Genomic DNA, 16,401 nt, shown 5'->3' on the forward strand with positions numbered 1-16,401 from the left:
TGTGCACTCAGCTGAGCACCGTCTCGCCACATTAATTGTGTGCAATATAGCAGCAGTTGGGGAAAATGTATAGGCCTAGCGGCATTCGTTTTAAGGGGCTACACATTTGTATATTACAATTTGTCACGTTTGCCCATGTTTTCCAGTGTGTAGGTTGGTGTATAATAAAGATATTAGGCTTGTTTGGGTGTTTCTCTGGCTGTATAGGAATAAATCTCAGCCAGTCCAGATATTCAAATGCTTCAGTCACAATGAGAATGTTTTTCTAAGAGATTTCACTCCTATTTTGTATTTGTGTCCTTTTATTTTTACAGCTAAAAGCTGGAGAGACAGCTGCAGTCATTGCCAGGGAGTTGGCAGAACAAACTAAGCGGAATCTTCAGGCAGGAGACATCACCTACACGGTGAAGGCCATGGTTCAGCTGGTGGATCTTCTCGACGTGCAGCTGAGGAACCTTACGCCTGGTGGCAAAGATAGCGCAGCACGGAGCCTCAACAAGGTAGAAATAACCACACTGCCCTTTATTCTCCTCTCTTTTACTTCAAAAGAATATTGTGACTTTCTAACAGGCTAAATAAAACGACCCATTCGTATGGAGTTGTGAAATACCGACATTTTGTCATGCCCCTCAGCATCATATAGTGAGGCACAGGGCACCTTTTAGCATATCTATGTTATGCACAGCTGAAACACATTGTAACACCTGGCTAATCTTGTGAAATGGTCGCAGTCAGGTTTAGGGAACAAAACTACTCGTTTAGCTTTCAATAAATATGTTTCAGTCAGGAAACTAGCGTTTCAAATATTTACATCAACAGCAGGAAATTGTTATAGAATGGCATCTGGACTCATGATGATTCAATATCCAGCCCGTTCTCATTACAAACTATGATGCCACTTTGTTAGTGTTTCTGATGTAAGAGCGTGATGCTTAAAGGCACCTTTCACGTGCGCGTGAAACGTCACTGGAAGGTGTCAGGTGAGAACGCAGCCAAACAGAACTGGTTCAGCGTTATTATACACTACCAGACGACTGTCTGTCAAATACACGGATAGGTGGCGTCACTTAACTGTGTGGTAAGGTGGAACCTGTCGTGTGCGAATGAAATACGGCAGGACAGCATCAGTTTGAAATGCTTAGCGTGAGTCCTGTATTTGCTTACGTTTGAATGTGATGGGGGTTTTTTTTAACGCTTATCCATGTGTTTCCTTCCCCTAAATCTAACCATCCGTGGCAGCATGTGCGTTTGTTGGAATCCCGCCGTTGGTTGCCATGTGTTGTTGCTGCCTAAACATAAGCTTGTTCAGCATCATCCCATGATGTGCATTTGTTAATTACATGGAGAGCAAATGCAGAAGGATACCTAAAACCTAATATTTAGATGTGGAAGTCCTCTGTATGAGATATGTGTTGTAATATCTTTCCCCCTAACCCAGCTCAAGTTGATTGCGTGAACTAACTATTTGTGTGATGTTGGTTAGCAATGACTGTACATTAATTGCAAAATGTTGTGTTGAAACAGCATTGACTTTTGGTGTCACACAGGATGCCAACTGTGGTCTCCCGAATAAAAGTCCAGTTTTGTGGGACCCATCGGCCCATCGGGGGTTTTCTCATTCTTTGTACCAAGTCAGTTGCTGTCAAAATCGTCATGGATGGGCTTATGTTGGAGTTAGTTGAAAGCCCAGTGCATCTCATAAAGATGCTTAAGGGTAACTTTGGCATCATTATCACAAGAACAACCGTATTTGAAACCCTGGGATTGAGAAAGGCCGGATAAAGATGGCCTCTGCACAGTTGTGACCTATTCACCTGCTTGTCCACACTGTTGCAAAGTAGTGAAATGAGGAAATTTTAGGTGAATGATTTTACTCAAAAGTGCCAGTTTCAGTCAGAGTTTTCATTCTGAATTCCTAAACTTTTTTAAATTTCCAAAAATAAGACCTGCCTACTTCAAGACTTCAATCCAGTCAAACCTGAACAGTAGGTATTGTTTTAATGATCTGCTATTTGGCCTAGTGCTGTCAGATAAAATGATATCCACCATTTTCTGTGGTCCAGCGCATACTAAAATACTCCTTCAATTTCAGTGGGGAAGCTCAGGCATATCCCTTCCTCTTGTATCATGTATTATGCTATCGATTTAACTTTGATGTACTTTAAAAGATGTTATCCATATGTCATGTTCGTCAAAAGCACTACACTTGCACCACTTGATTTTTGACTAATAGGACAGGATAAGTTTTCAGTTTTCAGCTGTGGGAATGCAGAGGTTTTCTTTTCTTTTTTTTTCTTTTTTTTTTTTTTTTGCTGAACCTGAAGCTAATGCATTTACTCCCCAATTCACAGCCGAGCACAGTGAGGGGCACTCAGGCAAAGCGAGTTAAAATAATACTTTCTGTCTGCTGAGCAGCCAACAGAAAAGCAAACATCAGTGAAATTCAAAATGTCACTCGTTAATTTGCTGGAGCGGCTTCACTTGTAGAGGAACATGAACACCTGTTCTCGGATAGCTTTTTTTTTTTTCGGGGCGGTTTTTATTTCATTGCCGCAACAGACACAGATGTCCCCATTGAGATTTTAGTGCCAGTTTTCTGCAATGGAGAGGGGAGGCAGTAAAGATGGCCAAAAGGCCTCAGAAGGGAATGTGATGAGTAAATTCACATTGAGGAGCAACTAGAGTTTATAATACCTCTTGAAAAAACAAGTTCCTCGTAAAACGGAACATTCAAGATAGATGCTACTGCTGCGGTCGAGATTGGAGCCGGAGTCTTTAGTTTCTCTTGTAAAGATGAAGAAAAAAAGCAGTTGGGTTGAGAGAAAAAAAACCAGCTTTTAAAGCCACAATAATGTATCCAGGAGGTCAGAGGCTTACTTGTTTTGATTTATGAATCTCCATCCTCTGATGTCTATTTTTGCAGTATGGTGCATGTATGGAGAAAATATGGCCCTATGTCTTTCCCATGTGTTCGACTTCCTCCGCCAGTTAGAGCTCTCTCCAAGGAGACACCGGAGTTCACAGAACTCTTCCTCTCTGCTCTGGCAGTAGCTGATGTTTACCTCCTGAGTTCAATCATTTTGACACAATCTGCAAAGAGCTAAGCGAATTAAAGATTTTTTTTTTGATAGCGAAGCACAATGCTCTCTGCCAGCAGACAATGAAAGGATTGGGTTGGCAAACGGTGAGATCAGTGTTGTTTTCATGATCAAAGGGTAGCTGGCTAACGGGACGGACGGGAGCGTTTCCAGAAGAGCGGGCTGTGATGTAGAGCAAGAGGCTCCTTTATGGGGAAATGGTACTCTTTGGAGCTAATCTGCATGGGATTTCGCACGGTACCAGAACCTAGCTGTTAAGCCACACAGTAGCTCAGTTGGCTACCTTGCTGCTATCAGAACTCAATTAAAATTATCCACTCTCCATGTAGCGCTAACAGCATTTCTTTGAGCCTGAGCTTCCTGTCATTTTTTTTTCTTTCAGGTATACTAAATTGTTGTCAGCACTTACTCTCCTTCAGTGGTGGCACCGGTTCAAAAGATAAACAGCTCTCCTGAGTTCTCGCATGAATTTCTCAAGTGAAAAATAAAAATTAAATAAAAAATTAACCTTGAAATCACATTTAAGAGTGTCATAGGCGTATTCCCACGTGCCTTGTATGTCTTATTTTAGTGCTAATTAACACAAGTGTCTCTGCTGTTTTTCTAAGATAGTGCATAATTAATGTATATACCACTTTTCACACGATTTGCATGGAGGTTATTGTTGCAAGGTTAATTTTTTTCTCACTTCTCTCAAATTTGTATTTCACACAGTGTAAATGTGTTCAAGTGGAATTATTTGAGTTGTTGACCTTTTGCTAACTCTTGCATTTTCTTTGGGTTGCAGCTGCAGAAAAGAGAGCGCTCTTGCCGCTTTTATGTTCAGGTATTTGGACCAAATTTTACCCCGTACCTCCTCTCCATTCCCTCATTGTTGCATCCATGCTGTCATTTTTTACCAATTTTACCATATACTTTGAAGTTTGACCTTTTGAAGTGGAAAGAACTGACAAAGACATGATAAACACATACACACACACACACATATGTATATATATATATATATATATATATATATATGTGTGTGTGTGTGTGTGTGTGTGTGTTAAATTGTAAATCAAAGGTCAAATTTCAGTAGTATCATATCATTCATTACGTTTCCATCCAAGTGCCTCAAACCTGCATTTATGAGTCATATGTCATCATTGTCCCCTGCATGCATATGTCATGGATCCTCCTTCTTCCACTAATACATTCTGCCTGAGCATGAGGCTGAGAATTTCTCTATTTTCAAATGCCGCATATCCATTGTGGATTTCTCCGGTGTCTCAATCATTTTGCAAACGCCCTTAAACCATCACATCAGCACTGCTTTCCAGTGAAATACCCACATAAGTGGATAGCATCAGTCAAAAATGAAGCTCTCAGGCATGTAACACACTCCTACATTTCTCAGCAAATGCTTAAGAGCCAAAAGAAGTGACCTCATTACACCAGCAAGTCGACTTCTAACTACTAAGTCAGCTAAAGTCATGGCATGTTATGATTCTCCCTAATGCATAATACATGTGTGTCCTAATTTAGGGGGGTCTCTATCGCTTCCCTCAGCTATTTCTCGGGCTACTGAGTGATTTTGTTATCCCCGGGGTGACATTTTAGCTGTCATCAGAATCGTCTCTACCTTGACAAGAAAACTATGGGAAAAGTTGACACTCTGTCGGTCTATCCCATACAGATGGCTTCAGTAAATTTGCACATTAGAGGCAGATGTGTTATACTCTATATGTATGCTCTGCAGCGCTCATGTTAAAGCAACACGTATTTGCCTTGATTCCTCTGAGAAATGTCAGAAGGCACTTTGCTATACATAGTCATGTGATTACTCAGATGACATCCGAGTGGAATGTATGTTTGCATACACTTGAGTATGCTCACATGTGCAGATGGCTTTGTGAGTGTGAGATGCTTATAGGATAAGACTGGTAGCGCCCTATATATATATATATACTTTTTTTGTATCAACAGATGCCATAGAATGACAGTTCATAACAATAAATATGTGTACTGTAGTTTCATGCATAGGGCTAGGTATTGGTTAAAAAGTATGATACCAGTACACATACAAGTACTCTTAATGAGATACCAATACAGTACTTTATTTGAAACACATATTGGGCCTCATGCAGCAAGATTCTCTTGAATTTCTGTTATATTTTCTCTAAAATTTCTGGTAAGGCAAAATACAAGAGAGGTCAATTCCACATGCTACAAACAAAAATGAATCCCACTCATCATCTATAATCTATTAGCATAGGTAATGCCCCCTAAACACTATATAAAGGCAGGTTTTGTGCTATGACTTTGGCACATGCCCAAGACGAGAGAGATGACACCAAGAAAGAAAAGAAAAAAAGAAGAACTTCTGCAGTAGTGAAATTGACGTGGGCCTAATGTTAAATGAAGTTAAACAAAGTAATTTTAATTTCAGGGATATGTATTGAAGTATTGAAAGTAAAAGTGCACAAAAAAAGATTTAATAACATTTAATATATCAAAATTATTAAAATGAAAGGCTGCATGTTCTCATACATACAGTACATATGAAAAGCTGGAACCATGTAATTTTTTTTTTTTTTTCATGAAAAATAAATTACATGATTGTAACAAATTGTTGCCAATTAAGTTGTGAATTATGTTAGTGGCACTTGTATATTTTTATATGGTTTGTGCACAAAAATCTTAATATTCAAAGTAGTAAATAATAGTAGTGGAGTAAAAAGTGCAATATTTCCTTTTTAAGTGTATGGAGTAGAAGTAAAGAGTAGCATGAGATTAAAATACTTAACTAAAGTAAACATTTCTCAGATTTGTACTTTAGTACAGTATTTCAAGAAATTTATTTAGTTACATTCCTCCCCTGGTCATCAGAGTAATTAGGATCAATGCACTAAGTAAAGTCCCTGAAAATTAATAATCTGGATATCATAATTACACTAAAACATTATCTAAATTCGGTTAAATGATATTAGTGCATGTTTTAGATGCTCCTCAAATTTAAAACTTGTTTTTCCTCTTATCTTACGAAACGTGCTCTCAACCAGTCATATAATTTTTTCTTAAGAAAAGAGCAAAGTAGGAAAACAATGGTAATTCCTAGAAATCAATGGATACTGACAAAATAAGAACACATTGTGGATACGAGCAAAAACAAGATAAAGTTAATTTGTATATTTCTTCTTGTGTGAGGCCCAGTGTGACAGAGTGCATGGGTTGTAGTTACTGCTGCAGGAGTGTGAGCTTGCCTGGCTGCAGTCACACAGTGACAGGGCTAACTGTGAGCATTACACAGAAAAAGTTAGCAGCAATTAATGCGTTCAAAGACAGATTCATTACCATTACTGTGTGAGTTTGTTTGGTTCAGTTGAAGGAGTCAGTGTTGGATGTTAGCAGCTGCTGCTGTGTTTGTGCTTGCTGGGCAGATGTTTGAATTTACTATTGCACCAAGTACGTATTAATCCATGGCTGAAAATAGTCCCCTTCAATTTCATAATTTTTATTCACTCTGAACTTTCTCTGAAGATCACAATGCCTACCTGTTTTTTACCTGGTTATTTCATGGACTATGTTGACATTAAAATTAGAGAAAAACACCCTGATTCCAAAAACATTTGAATGATCCACATATGCTTAAACACTAAATACATACTATAGACTACATCCAAACTAAATACAAATTCCTCTAGAAAAGACTAAGAGTCTAGACACACTAGTGGCTCTGTGAGGCACATCTTTGAAATGTTTCCATGTGGAATAATGGCATACAAATCCATACCCTCTACCAATTTACGTGCATCTGTGTGTTTTTGCACCTGCACCTGGTTTCGTGTTTCCACAGTGTAGTATGTACTTGGAGGATGTATTGTACATTACCATACATGACTGTACACACACTCCTCAGCTGTGCACCTCCTCCTCTATTCCGTTCCCTCGCTGCGTTGACAAATTCAAACAACAGCGAGGAGCTTTCACTTGACGAACCGGAATAATGGAGCAACATCTGTGGCCTTAGGTAAACACAAGCATTGACTGCACGCGCTGCCAGCCTTTGAGGGACTTTCATTGATTAGGGAAATTGGGCAATGTTTTCTCCAACAGGGCCCTGGAGGTTGACATAAATGGGATTAGCAGAGGAATACAAAGCAAATGAGAGGCGCACCTGCCTCTGCTGTCCCTCTGCTCGGAGACGGCGCTGAAAACAGACTTCAACAGTACTTTGGGAAAAGGCAGATTGCGCCAGTGCAGGTGTGGTTGTGGCAAAGGAGGCTGTTGTCCAATATAAAGCACAGGGCTTGAGGTTGATGTCTAAATGAGATGAGGAGTGATTCTCATGTTGATTGAAGGCTCCTTTCTTGTTTAAGTGGTAAACAAGTTGATGACACTTGAGATCACCTGGTACTGAGGTCTTCATCTCGTTAGAGTCATCAGGAAATTTCAGTGCAAACAGCCTCACTTGTTGTAGCAATCTCCCTGCCTACATTGATTCTGTGTGGATGAAACGATCGTTGATTATGACTACTTTTGAGTCTTTCTTCAATGTTCATAAACAGTGATATCTGCCACTTGTCATAGCCAATGTAATCCCACCCAACAGATTTGGCCTTGATAAAGCTACAAAGCGTATAATGATCATCTCCCTATGTTCTGCATTTCCCCTGCAGGAATATTTTTCTGTTGTGCCCTTTGATTTTCAAGCAAACATGATGAAAATAGCGGCCTGCCTCCTATGCCTTGTGGTCATAGTAATGGCAGCTTGTTTATAGGCAGTGACATTATGGTCCAATTACTGTGATTATGTCCATCCATTTTGTACCAAGCTAAAGTCAAACACGCAAGCTCCGAAAGACCTCTTCCTCTGGCATTTAGTTTGTTTTAAAATAGAAGATTTGGGATTTAGAGTATATTATGGCATTAATATTGCTATTTCAACACATAAAAGAACCAAATAATATATTTTGCCTTAGTAGGAACCAAGTAAGTGTGAATTTTCAGGATGCAGGGAGGATATTGAGCTCCGACCCCTCATTAAAATGACACCTTTGCATGCAAAGGGGGGAGTGTCACAGCGTAGGATGACCTTAGAGCAGGCGAAACGGAGGGAGGCTCCTCGTTCGCGAATGTAACAAGATGATAAAATTTCCCTGGTAGTCAATTTGTTGAAAGATGAAGATAACCACATCCTCATAAACAGAGAGCTCCTCATCTGGCCTGCAGTGCAGAGTTCTGCCTGAATAATCTGCGCAAGCTGTTTCTGTTTAAAGTGGAGAGAGTGGAGGGATTTCGCTCGCATTCAAGATTTGATGTATGTGTTCATTAATCTAGCGTTATCTTTTGACAATGCTTTAGTTTTCCTGTAGTTGGCTTTTTTAAATTTAGATTATATTTAAGTGTTCATACATACACTTACTTTGGCTACATAATGTAAATACCTACATCTCCAACTGTAGCCCTAAAGCTCAAATAGTAGATGCAGAAAGGCTGGGTAAAGGTTTTGAGCAGCGGTGGAATTACATGCACTTATTACCATTCAGGGTAAATTCTTCCTAATGCTAATTTTCCTAGCACTAATTCCATCTGTACAACTGAAGAAACATTTTCTTCTCTAACAAAAAACTGTTATCACTCACTAATTCCAATTGCTTCTGCTATTCCAAATACATATATTTTCTCTCACCCGCAGTCCTTTTAATCAATCTAGATAGTTCTGGTGTGAGTTGCGAATGTTGGAGATATCTGCCATAGAGCTGTTTGCCTACTCTTGAATATAATCAGACTAGATGGCACTCAGTTTGTGGGGCTCAAAGCGTGAAAAATATACATCTGAATCCTTGTTGTGAGCAGTTTCATATAGGAACTGTTTTTTTTCCACCAACCTACACCTTCCAGCAGTATCACTGTGCAGAAGGAAGCGTACATCTGCTCATGGAGTAGAGGCTCGTACTTGCAACAGCGTGAGATGTAAACATTAATGGCATCCTCCTTTGCTGAGCTGTAAAGTTAACTTTCTCGGTGGTGCTAGTTGTTTGCTGTTTGGCGAGTCTGGTAGAGAGAAAATAGTTCCTTCATGAAACTGATCATAATAAGGTCTATGGATTATCTTGAGTAACCGGGTCATGATTCCTGGAAAGAGACACTACTGTTAAATTTTCCAAACTTTTGGGGGGCTTTTAGCACCACAAACCAAGTACCATGTGGTTCCATTATGTTCTAGACCAGCAGACATCCCTACAGTCGATATCTCCAACACTCGACATGTCATACCAAAACAATCTAGGCTGATATATACCAAGTAAGAGGAAGGGTAATTATTTTTGATTTTGTGTTGAACTGTCCCTTTAACTTACCTCACTGAAGCACAACACACCCTGTACACATTTCAGATTAAAAGCAGTGTGAGCTTTAATGCAAGTTTATCAAATTAGAACATGTCAAAAACTTCCTTTCCAAAATAAAGTCAAGGTAAAAGCCTTCCAAGAACTAGCAAAATGTTGCTATTCAGAACTGACCTGGTTTGAAACATCTGTGCAGGAGTGAACTTTAAGTACATAAGTACATAAAAACTGTATTTCTGTTCCAAGAGCAGCTGAGTGTTGAGTATAAAATGACATTATTGTACAGACGAGAGAGTGAACATGAAAATTAAAAGCATGTTTCTAATATAAGTATTATCAAATGAAACTGGTGATGAATAAATAAAGGGCTGCTGTTGCACAATAGTAAGATTAAGCCTGAGACATAAGACAAAAAGCAGAAAGGTAATCCCTCAGTTACTCACATATACAGACACAACCACCCGCTTACAACAGAGAGAAGGTTTCATGAAATATTAAACAAGAAGGTTGCAGAGATTTTCAAAGGAGACAGAGGATTTGGCTAGCAGGTCAAATGAAACAGGAAAAAGAAATACAGAAATGATGCAACAGCTTCACCTGTGCCAAGAGACATCTAGTCAGATACAAGAGGACAGAGAGAACAAGATTGTTTGTGTTGTTTTTTTTCCTTCCCATTTTGAGATTGGCCTTCACTGAGAGAAAACAAGTGAGAAGAACCAACTGGCAAAACAGGAAGGGAGGAGGGAGGAGAGACGCACAGAAAGCCGACGAGCGAGCAAGCCAGAAAGGGAAGAGAGGGGGATCAGCCTTAGCCAGAATCAATTTCCCAGACCCAGAGTTCATTTCATCAATCAGCACACAGATAGAAGCACACACAGCACGGGTTGGCTTGGATTCCTGCCAAGCACACGCTAATGTCCACCTCTCCCTTCCTTCCTTCTGCATTGGTATAAATGGCCCGTGCACTGCAGCTTTTCACGCCCAGTCATCATCCTTGTTCCAAGTGGAACATTCCAGCAGTGAGTCCAGTTAATAATTAGCATTGCCTAGTGTACCAGAATGTAGTTTTTTCTCAGCACAGAAAAGTAAAGTAGCTAAAAACATGGTCGGGAGTTTGCTGTAGCAGACTGAGCCGCTACATTTGACAGATGGAGTGGCACTGTGCTAATAGCAGTAAAATAGCAGCAAGTCCCCATCACGTCCTCTTCGACTCAACTGCACAGACTAAGATGATGGTTGTGGTGTGCTGCTTGGGTGCACAACCCGAGCTAACCGGATACGGGCTGTAGCTTCATATTTACCACACGGGCATGAGAGTGCTGTCAATCTTTTCATCTGTCTCTCAGCAAGAAAGTGAATAAGCATGTTTCCTAAAATGTCAAATGGTTACTTTGGATGGATAAAGAAGGAGAGGAATGGTGTGGGGGTTTTTTTGTACTGATTGACAGGCCATGCTTACTTTGACAGAACCAGTGATTTTTGCAATGTTGTTGCCCAAATACACACTTTGGACACATGCACATAGTGCTTAAAGGTTTACGGGCAGACATATACCTACAGGTTTTATTTGGTACGAGTGAAGATTTGTCATCTATCTGGCGTCAGAGCCATTACTGGGATTCAAGAAATATTGGTTTCCACCTAAAAAAGTCCCTATTGCCATTGTGCATTAAAAAACTTGAATGACCTTGAACTTAAATTCAAAGACTAGAATAGATAAATTCAGCTCTCCAGTTCAATATTTTGCCAGTTGAGGATTTGCAAAGGAAAAAGTTGCAAGCTCAATATTATTTAATCAAAAGGGTTGTTAAAAATTACCTTAATGGATGATTAACTGATCTCATGATGTAGCACTGACTTAATTAATATTACTGTATTGTCTTTGAAACAACGAAACGCATTCTTTGTTGAGCGAAAAAAAAAGCATCCCTCAGCAAAGAGTTTGGCATTTTGGGATATGAATTTGTTTTTTTGCTGAAAGTTAATTAAGAAGATTGATGCCACTCTCACGTCCGTATGAAAAATATTTATCAACCATTTAGCTTCGCTTAGTACAAAAAAGTAGAAACAGGGGAAACGGGTTCCGGCTCTGCCCAAAGGTTACAAAATCGACCTGCTATTATCTCTATCGCTTACCTACTAACTTATTTTGTGTTGTTCCTTTAATCCATGCTAATATATCCATGCTTAGCTAACTGGCTTATGGTGTTAGCTTCCGTACAGAAAAGTTTTCTTAGTTTATCTAACCATCTGCAAGTAAGCGAAGAAGAGAATTTCCGAAAATGTTACAATTTCTTCTCCTTTTAAATGTAAAAAAAAAACCAATGTTCTAGAAAAAAAAACAAACACTTGAAGGCCATGACATCAGTGTCTAAAATGATCACTTCAATGCAGTTTGGCACACAGAGAGCTTAACAAAACTCTCAAGGACACAAGGTAATAACCGACAAAAAACATTTTTGTACAGTGTCCTTTGTACAGGGTCTTTTACTTTTGTAAGTTGATGATAACAGCCAGTAAACCAATGCACTGGACAAAGGCATAGAAATGGTTCAGTTAGGTGAACAATGTAACTATCCTGGTACTCGGTTTTCTTCTGAGTTTCCTTTCACAGAATTTGGCTGTAACTGATTCAACCTGCAACAAATAGCTTAAACGTTTTCTCTATTGAGATGATGGACATTATAAGACACCTTTTTTGCATCATATTGTACTGAAGGCTAAAAGTTCAGATTTCATCTGTAGAGCATACTGTGAGCCGCATGCCTTCCAAACAATACTCAACCGTCTTGATATCATTATTTCATTCTCTGGATGAATGAAGGGAAATTGGCATGCCATACATGTACTACTAACAGTAATGAATAATTTGCATCGCAGTGATTTGGTAATCTATTGCACGTCCAAATGATGCACTGGGAGTGAATGTCAGATTTATTGCTTTTCTTTACACGATGTTATATATGCCTGAAGGGCTTGTAAGAAAACTGATCTTTATTACAATATTAATGTTTTGATACATACTTTATAGCCTGACCTTAGTTGTTTTATTCACTCACGTTTATAAATTAACTATCACTCCTGAAGTTTCTGACCCATCCTTCTTGTCTCTGGCTGTCTTTCCACCTTTTTTGTGCATCTCTTCTGCATGCGAGAAGACAGCCTCCTCTACAAGTCCATCAATCCTTCCCCAGAAGAACCATTATTTCAGTGTTTTAAGAAGTGCTGGGAAAAAAATTGCAGTGGCGAACAAAGGGAGAAAAAATGTCAGTGCCTGAAGAAAAAGAGCTCCTTAATTGAGAGTGAATCAACCTCTGCCTCTAGCTGAATGTCAAAAGGTGTGATTGGAGATTGGCTGCAGATAATGAATAATCACATCAAAGTTGGTAGACTGCCTGTGCGTGTGTGTGTGTGTGTGTGTGTGTGTGTGCATGTGTGCGAGTTTGTGTTTTTGTATACTAGCAGGTGCAGAGGTGTGTGTTCACTCTTGCGTCAGTCTCTCACAGTGTGTGTGGTTGTGTCTGGGTGTGGGCGGCTTAATGTGTGCAGGGTATGTTTTGAATGAGGAAAAGCCAGCTGGTGCTGTTTGAAATTCTCATCCAGCGCCAGTGAGTTGAATACAATCAGTCCTCCGTCTCCTCTCGCTATCACAGTGATTTGAAGCAAACATACAACTTAACATTACAAGGTAACTGGGGGGGTCCATTACAGTTACGCTTTGTGACTGTAATGCCAGTTTTTCCTGTCTTTTGATGAGGAATTTATTTGATACACTAAACCACATGATTTCTCTTATCGCCTTTGGCTTTATCCCCGTGCTGTTTTTGAGTCATGCTAAAACTCTTATTCCCTTTCATAATCCATTGATCAAAAAAGGGGATCTACGTGAAGTTCAGAGAGAAAGTTCAGTGGCGTGACACCCCTTTTTAAACACACATCATAGCCTCCATCTTCAGGATGTCACAAGTGTCTTTTGAAGACGCGTGAAAGGAGTCAAATGTCAAACCAAGTTTGTATCAGATATTGAAAAGATGGAAATGACACTCTTAATAGCAGTGCAGGAAATTTCTAATAATTCTGCGTGTGACCACCTACTGTAGTTTAATGGCTTAGAAAGAGAGCTTTTCTTCCACTGGCAGTTATTCGGTGCAGTGGTACCAGGAATTAATTGCTTTGCTTGACCAATTAGTATTCCATTCATAAATCTTGCCATTGGCATTTTTAAATCTTTAATGGCTCTTAATTTTTCATCTTGTCTTGAGAATGTTCTTGTTTCTTCCTTGCTTACTTGCTTCGGCATTGTTGTGAGCAGATTAAAGAAGGCGTAATAGTTGTTCTTAGCTATTAATATGCAGGAAGGATGTGAGCTGAATAGTTGCAGGTTGTTGCTACCAGCAAATATCTTGTACGTTGGAATGTTTCAATGTTGCCGGGTTTTTTTTTGTTTTTTTGTAGGCTTTTGTGTATCCGGATTGGCTGCATGAATAACATTAATCTCACCAATTAAAGACTTTAGCCTCAAGTCATGTAATACTTGGCCTCTGGTCTTGTAAGCACTGGATCTGATTCATTTACATGATTAATTATTCTCATAGATAAAAGGAAGCAGCAACAAATTCAGTCATATCCAGTGCCATTACAGATTCAGGTGTTGCTGCTACCAGTCACAATCCATGTCTAAAAGCATAACTTGTAAATGAATTGGAAATAGGGTCATGAAATTGCTCAGTAGAAAGATGATTATGAAATTTTCAGTTCAAAAGAAAAACCATTCATGCTTCTTCCTTGCACAATCCCACAGGATTGTGTGACTTGTTTTTTTCAGTCTTGAACTCTCTTTTATCTTCCTTCACTCATACCGTTTACCAAATCACCATGTCAAACAACAGCAGTCCCAGGCCAGCTTAGCTCCTTTTCACTAAATCGATGATTTGGACTCCCCAGGCCATGGTGGAGACAGTCAACAATTTGCTGCAGCCGCAGGCCCAGGCGGCATGGAGGGAGCTGAGCACAGGCGAGCAGCTGAGGGCCGCGACCATGCTGCTGGATACGGTGGAACAAGGGGCCTTCGTCCTGGCTGACAACCTGCTTAAGACGGACATCGTGCAAGAGAACACTGACAACATCCGTGAGTACAATTTAAGATGTTTCACTTGTCTGTCTTCACATGCAAATGTCATGTTGTCATGTCTTGTTTTACAACGGTGAAGAAATTGAAACATCCCCTCCAGACATGTTTTAAACATAAAAATACAAGAAATATTTTGGAAAATATAATTCCTCTGGCCACGGCTGTCACCAGGGTGGAGGCATTATGTTTTTTGGTCATTGGTCCATCTCATTTTAATGGGCACAATGTCTCAAGAATTCCTTGAAGGAATTTCTTCAAACTTGGCACAAACATCCATAAGGACTCAAGGACGGACTGATAAGATTTTGTGGGTAAAAGGTCATGGTCACTTTGGTCTTGAGTCACTGTCATTTTTAGGTGTGGGATACCGCTAAAGGTCTTGAGAGCATTTTTTTAAATTTGGCACAAATGTCCACTTAGAATCAAGGATAAACTGATTCACTTTTGATGGTTATAGAGCAAAGGTCATGATCACTGTTACCTTGTCCATATCATTAACATGAACGCAATATCTGAATATCATATTTTTTCAAATTTAGCACAACTACTTTGGCTCTACAATGAACTGTTAAGATTTTGGTGATAACAGGGCAAGGTCATTGTGACCTTGCATCTGTCTCATTCTCCTAAATGTGTTATCTCAAGAAAAATTTGAGGATATTTCTTCAAATTTGGCACAAATGTCAACCTGGACTTAATGATGAACTGTTAAGACTTTGTGTTCACTGTGACCTCACAAAACATGTTCCTTGCCATTACTTAAAAATGTGTACACTAATAATAACAAAATTTCACACGAATGTCTCATAGGATAAAATAACAAAGTGATGACATTATATATTTAAAAGGTCAAAGGTCAAATTTTATGCAACACCATAATGTTCTGCAGAAATAGTTTTCTGGCCATTACTCAATGTCATAAATTTAGGAACAGAAGGAGGGACATTTGGTCAGATACTGAATTGGTGACAATAATTTTGGGTGCCCACCTTGAAGCTGTGGTAATTGTATAGATCTTTTGGTTGGAGTATGTGTGTGAAGCATCCATGTTACCTCAAAAACTGCACTTATAACCTTTTAATTCCCTCATAGTCTCAGCTAAATATATGATATGCATCTGGACAGACATGGCTATAAACTGCAACTAGTTGGCAGAAGCCTACATCTGCGAGGCGTAATTCTAGTTTTATGTTTATGTTATTTAAGAAGAAACAATGCACATTAATTAACACAAGCACTTGGGTCCATCATATAAACGTGCCAGATTTTTATCTGCAGTCCCTGGCAGGTTGATGGCATATAAAAAAACATTAAAAGCAAACCTACAAATTGATGAAAGCTATGAAAATTGTATGCCAGCAAGCAAATTACACTTTAATTTGGTTGACTTTGTCTGCGTGAGTAAAAAAGCTTGGACAGCATTAAGTTAATTTCTCCTCAAGATGCTGACAAACAGATATTTGGCTCAGCTGGAAGACAGCATTGTCAATTATGATATTGAGAAAATTGGAAGCTAAATTTCAAGGGCTGAATGTTTCATTTGGTCTTTATAATGTTTCCCAGCATTGTTTCTCTCATGTCTGAAGTGTTTCATCCCTCCTGCCACTTGTACAGGGGTTACAAAGTTCACCATGCTGCTATTGATCCGGGCGCTCTCATATTGACAGCAGTGCTCTTGAGGCTGTGGAACAAGTGTGAAGGTCACTGGATTAATTCTTTCTCTCTCGCAGGAGGTTAAATTTGGCAGGGCTTCTCGTGCCTGATGGCAGTCAGCTGTAAATTGACAATTATCTCAAATGATTGTACTTATATTCATGTCAATTATTAGTCGCAATTAGCCACT

At 39.3% G+C, this 16,401-nt stretch overlaps 1 protein-coding gene across 10 annotated transcripts in view; it reads left to right on the forward strand.

Moving 5' to 3' along the window:
• The window catches only part of LOC121961921 (adhesion G protein-coupled receptor L3-like), a 273,036-nt gene that overhangs the window by 190,334 nt on the left and 66,301 nt on the right, over positions 1 to 16,401 (forward strand). For 8 of the 10 annotated variants that reach the window (XM_088073194.1, XM_088073195.1, XM_088073201.1 and 5 more), the window contains 3 exons: positions 315 to 500; positions 3,886 to 3,924; positions 14,372 to 14,555. In XM_088073194.1, coding sequence (XP_087929320.1) covers positions 315 to 500; positions 3,886 to 3,924; positions 14,372 to 14,555 — 409 coding nt within the window. The remainder of the gene's footprint in view (positions 1 to 314; positions 501 to 3,885; positions 3,925 to 14,371; positions 14,556 to 16,401) is intronic. The other 2 variants (XM_088073197.1, XM_088073202.1) reach the window with 1 other exon arrangement.

Source organism: Plectropomus leopardus, chromosome 23 (genome assembly GCF_026936395.1).
Source record: "Plectropomus leopardus strain MGB_pleo_1.0 chromosome 23, ASM2693639v1, whole genome shotgun sequence".
Taxonomy (NCBI): Eukaryota; Metazoa; Chordata; class Actinopteri; order Perciformes; family Serranidae; genus Plectropomus; species Plectropomus leopardus.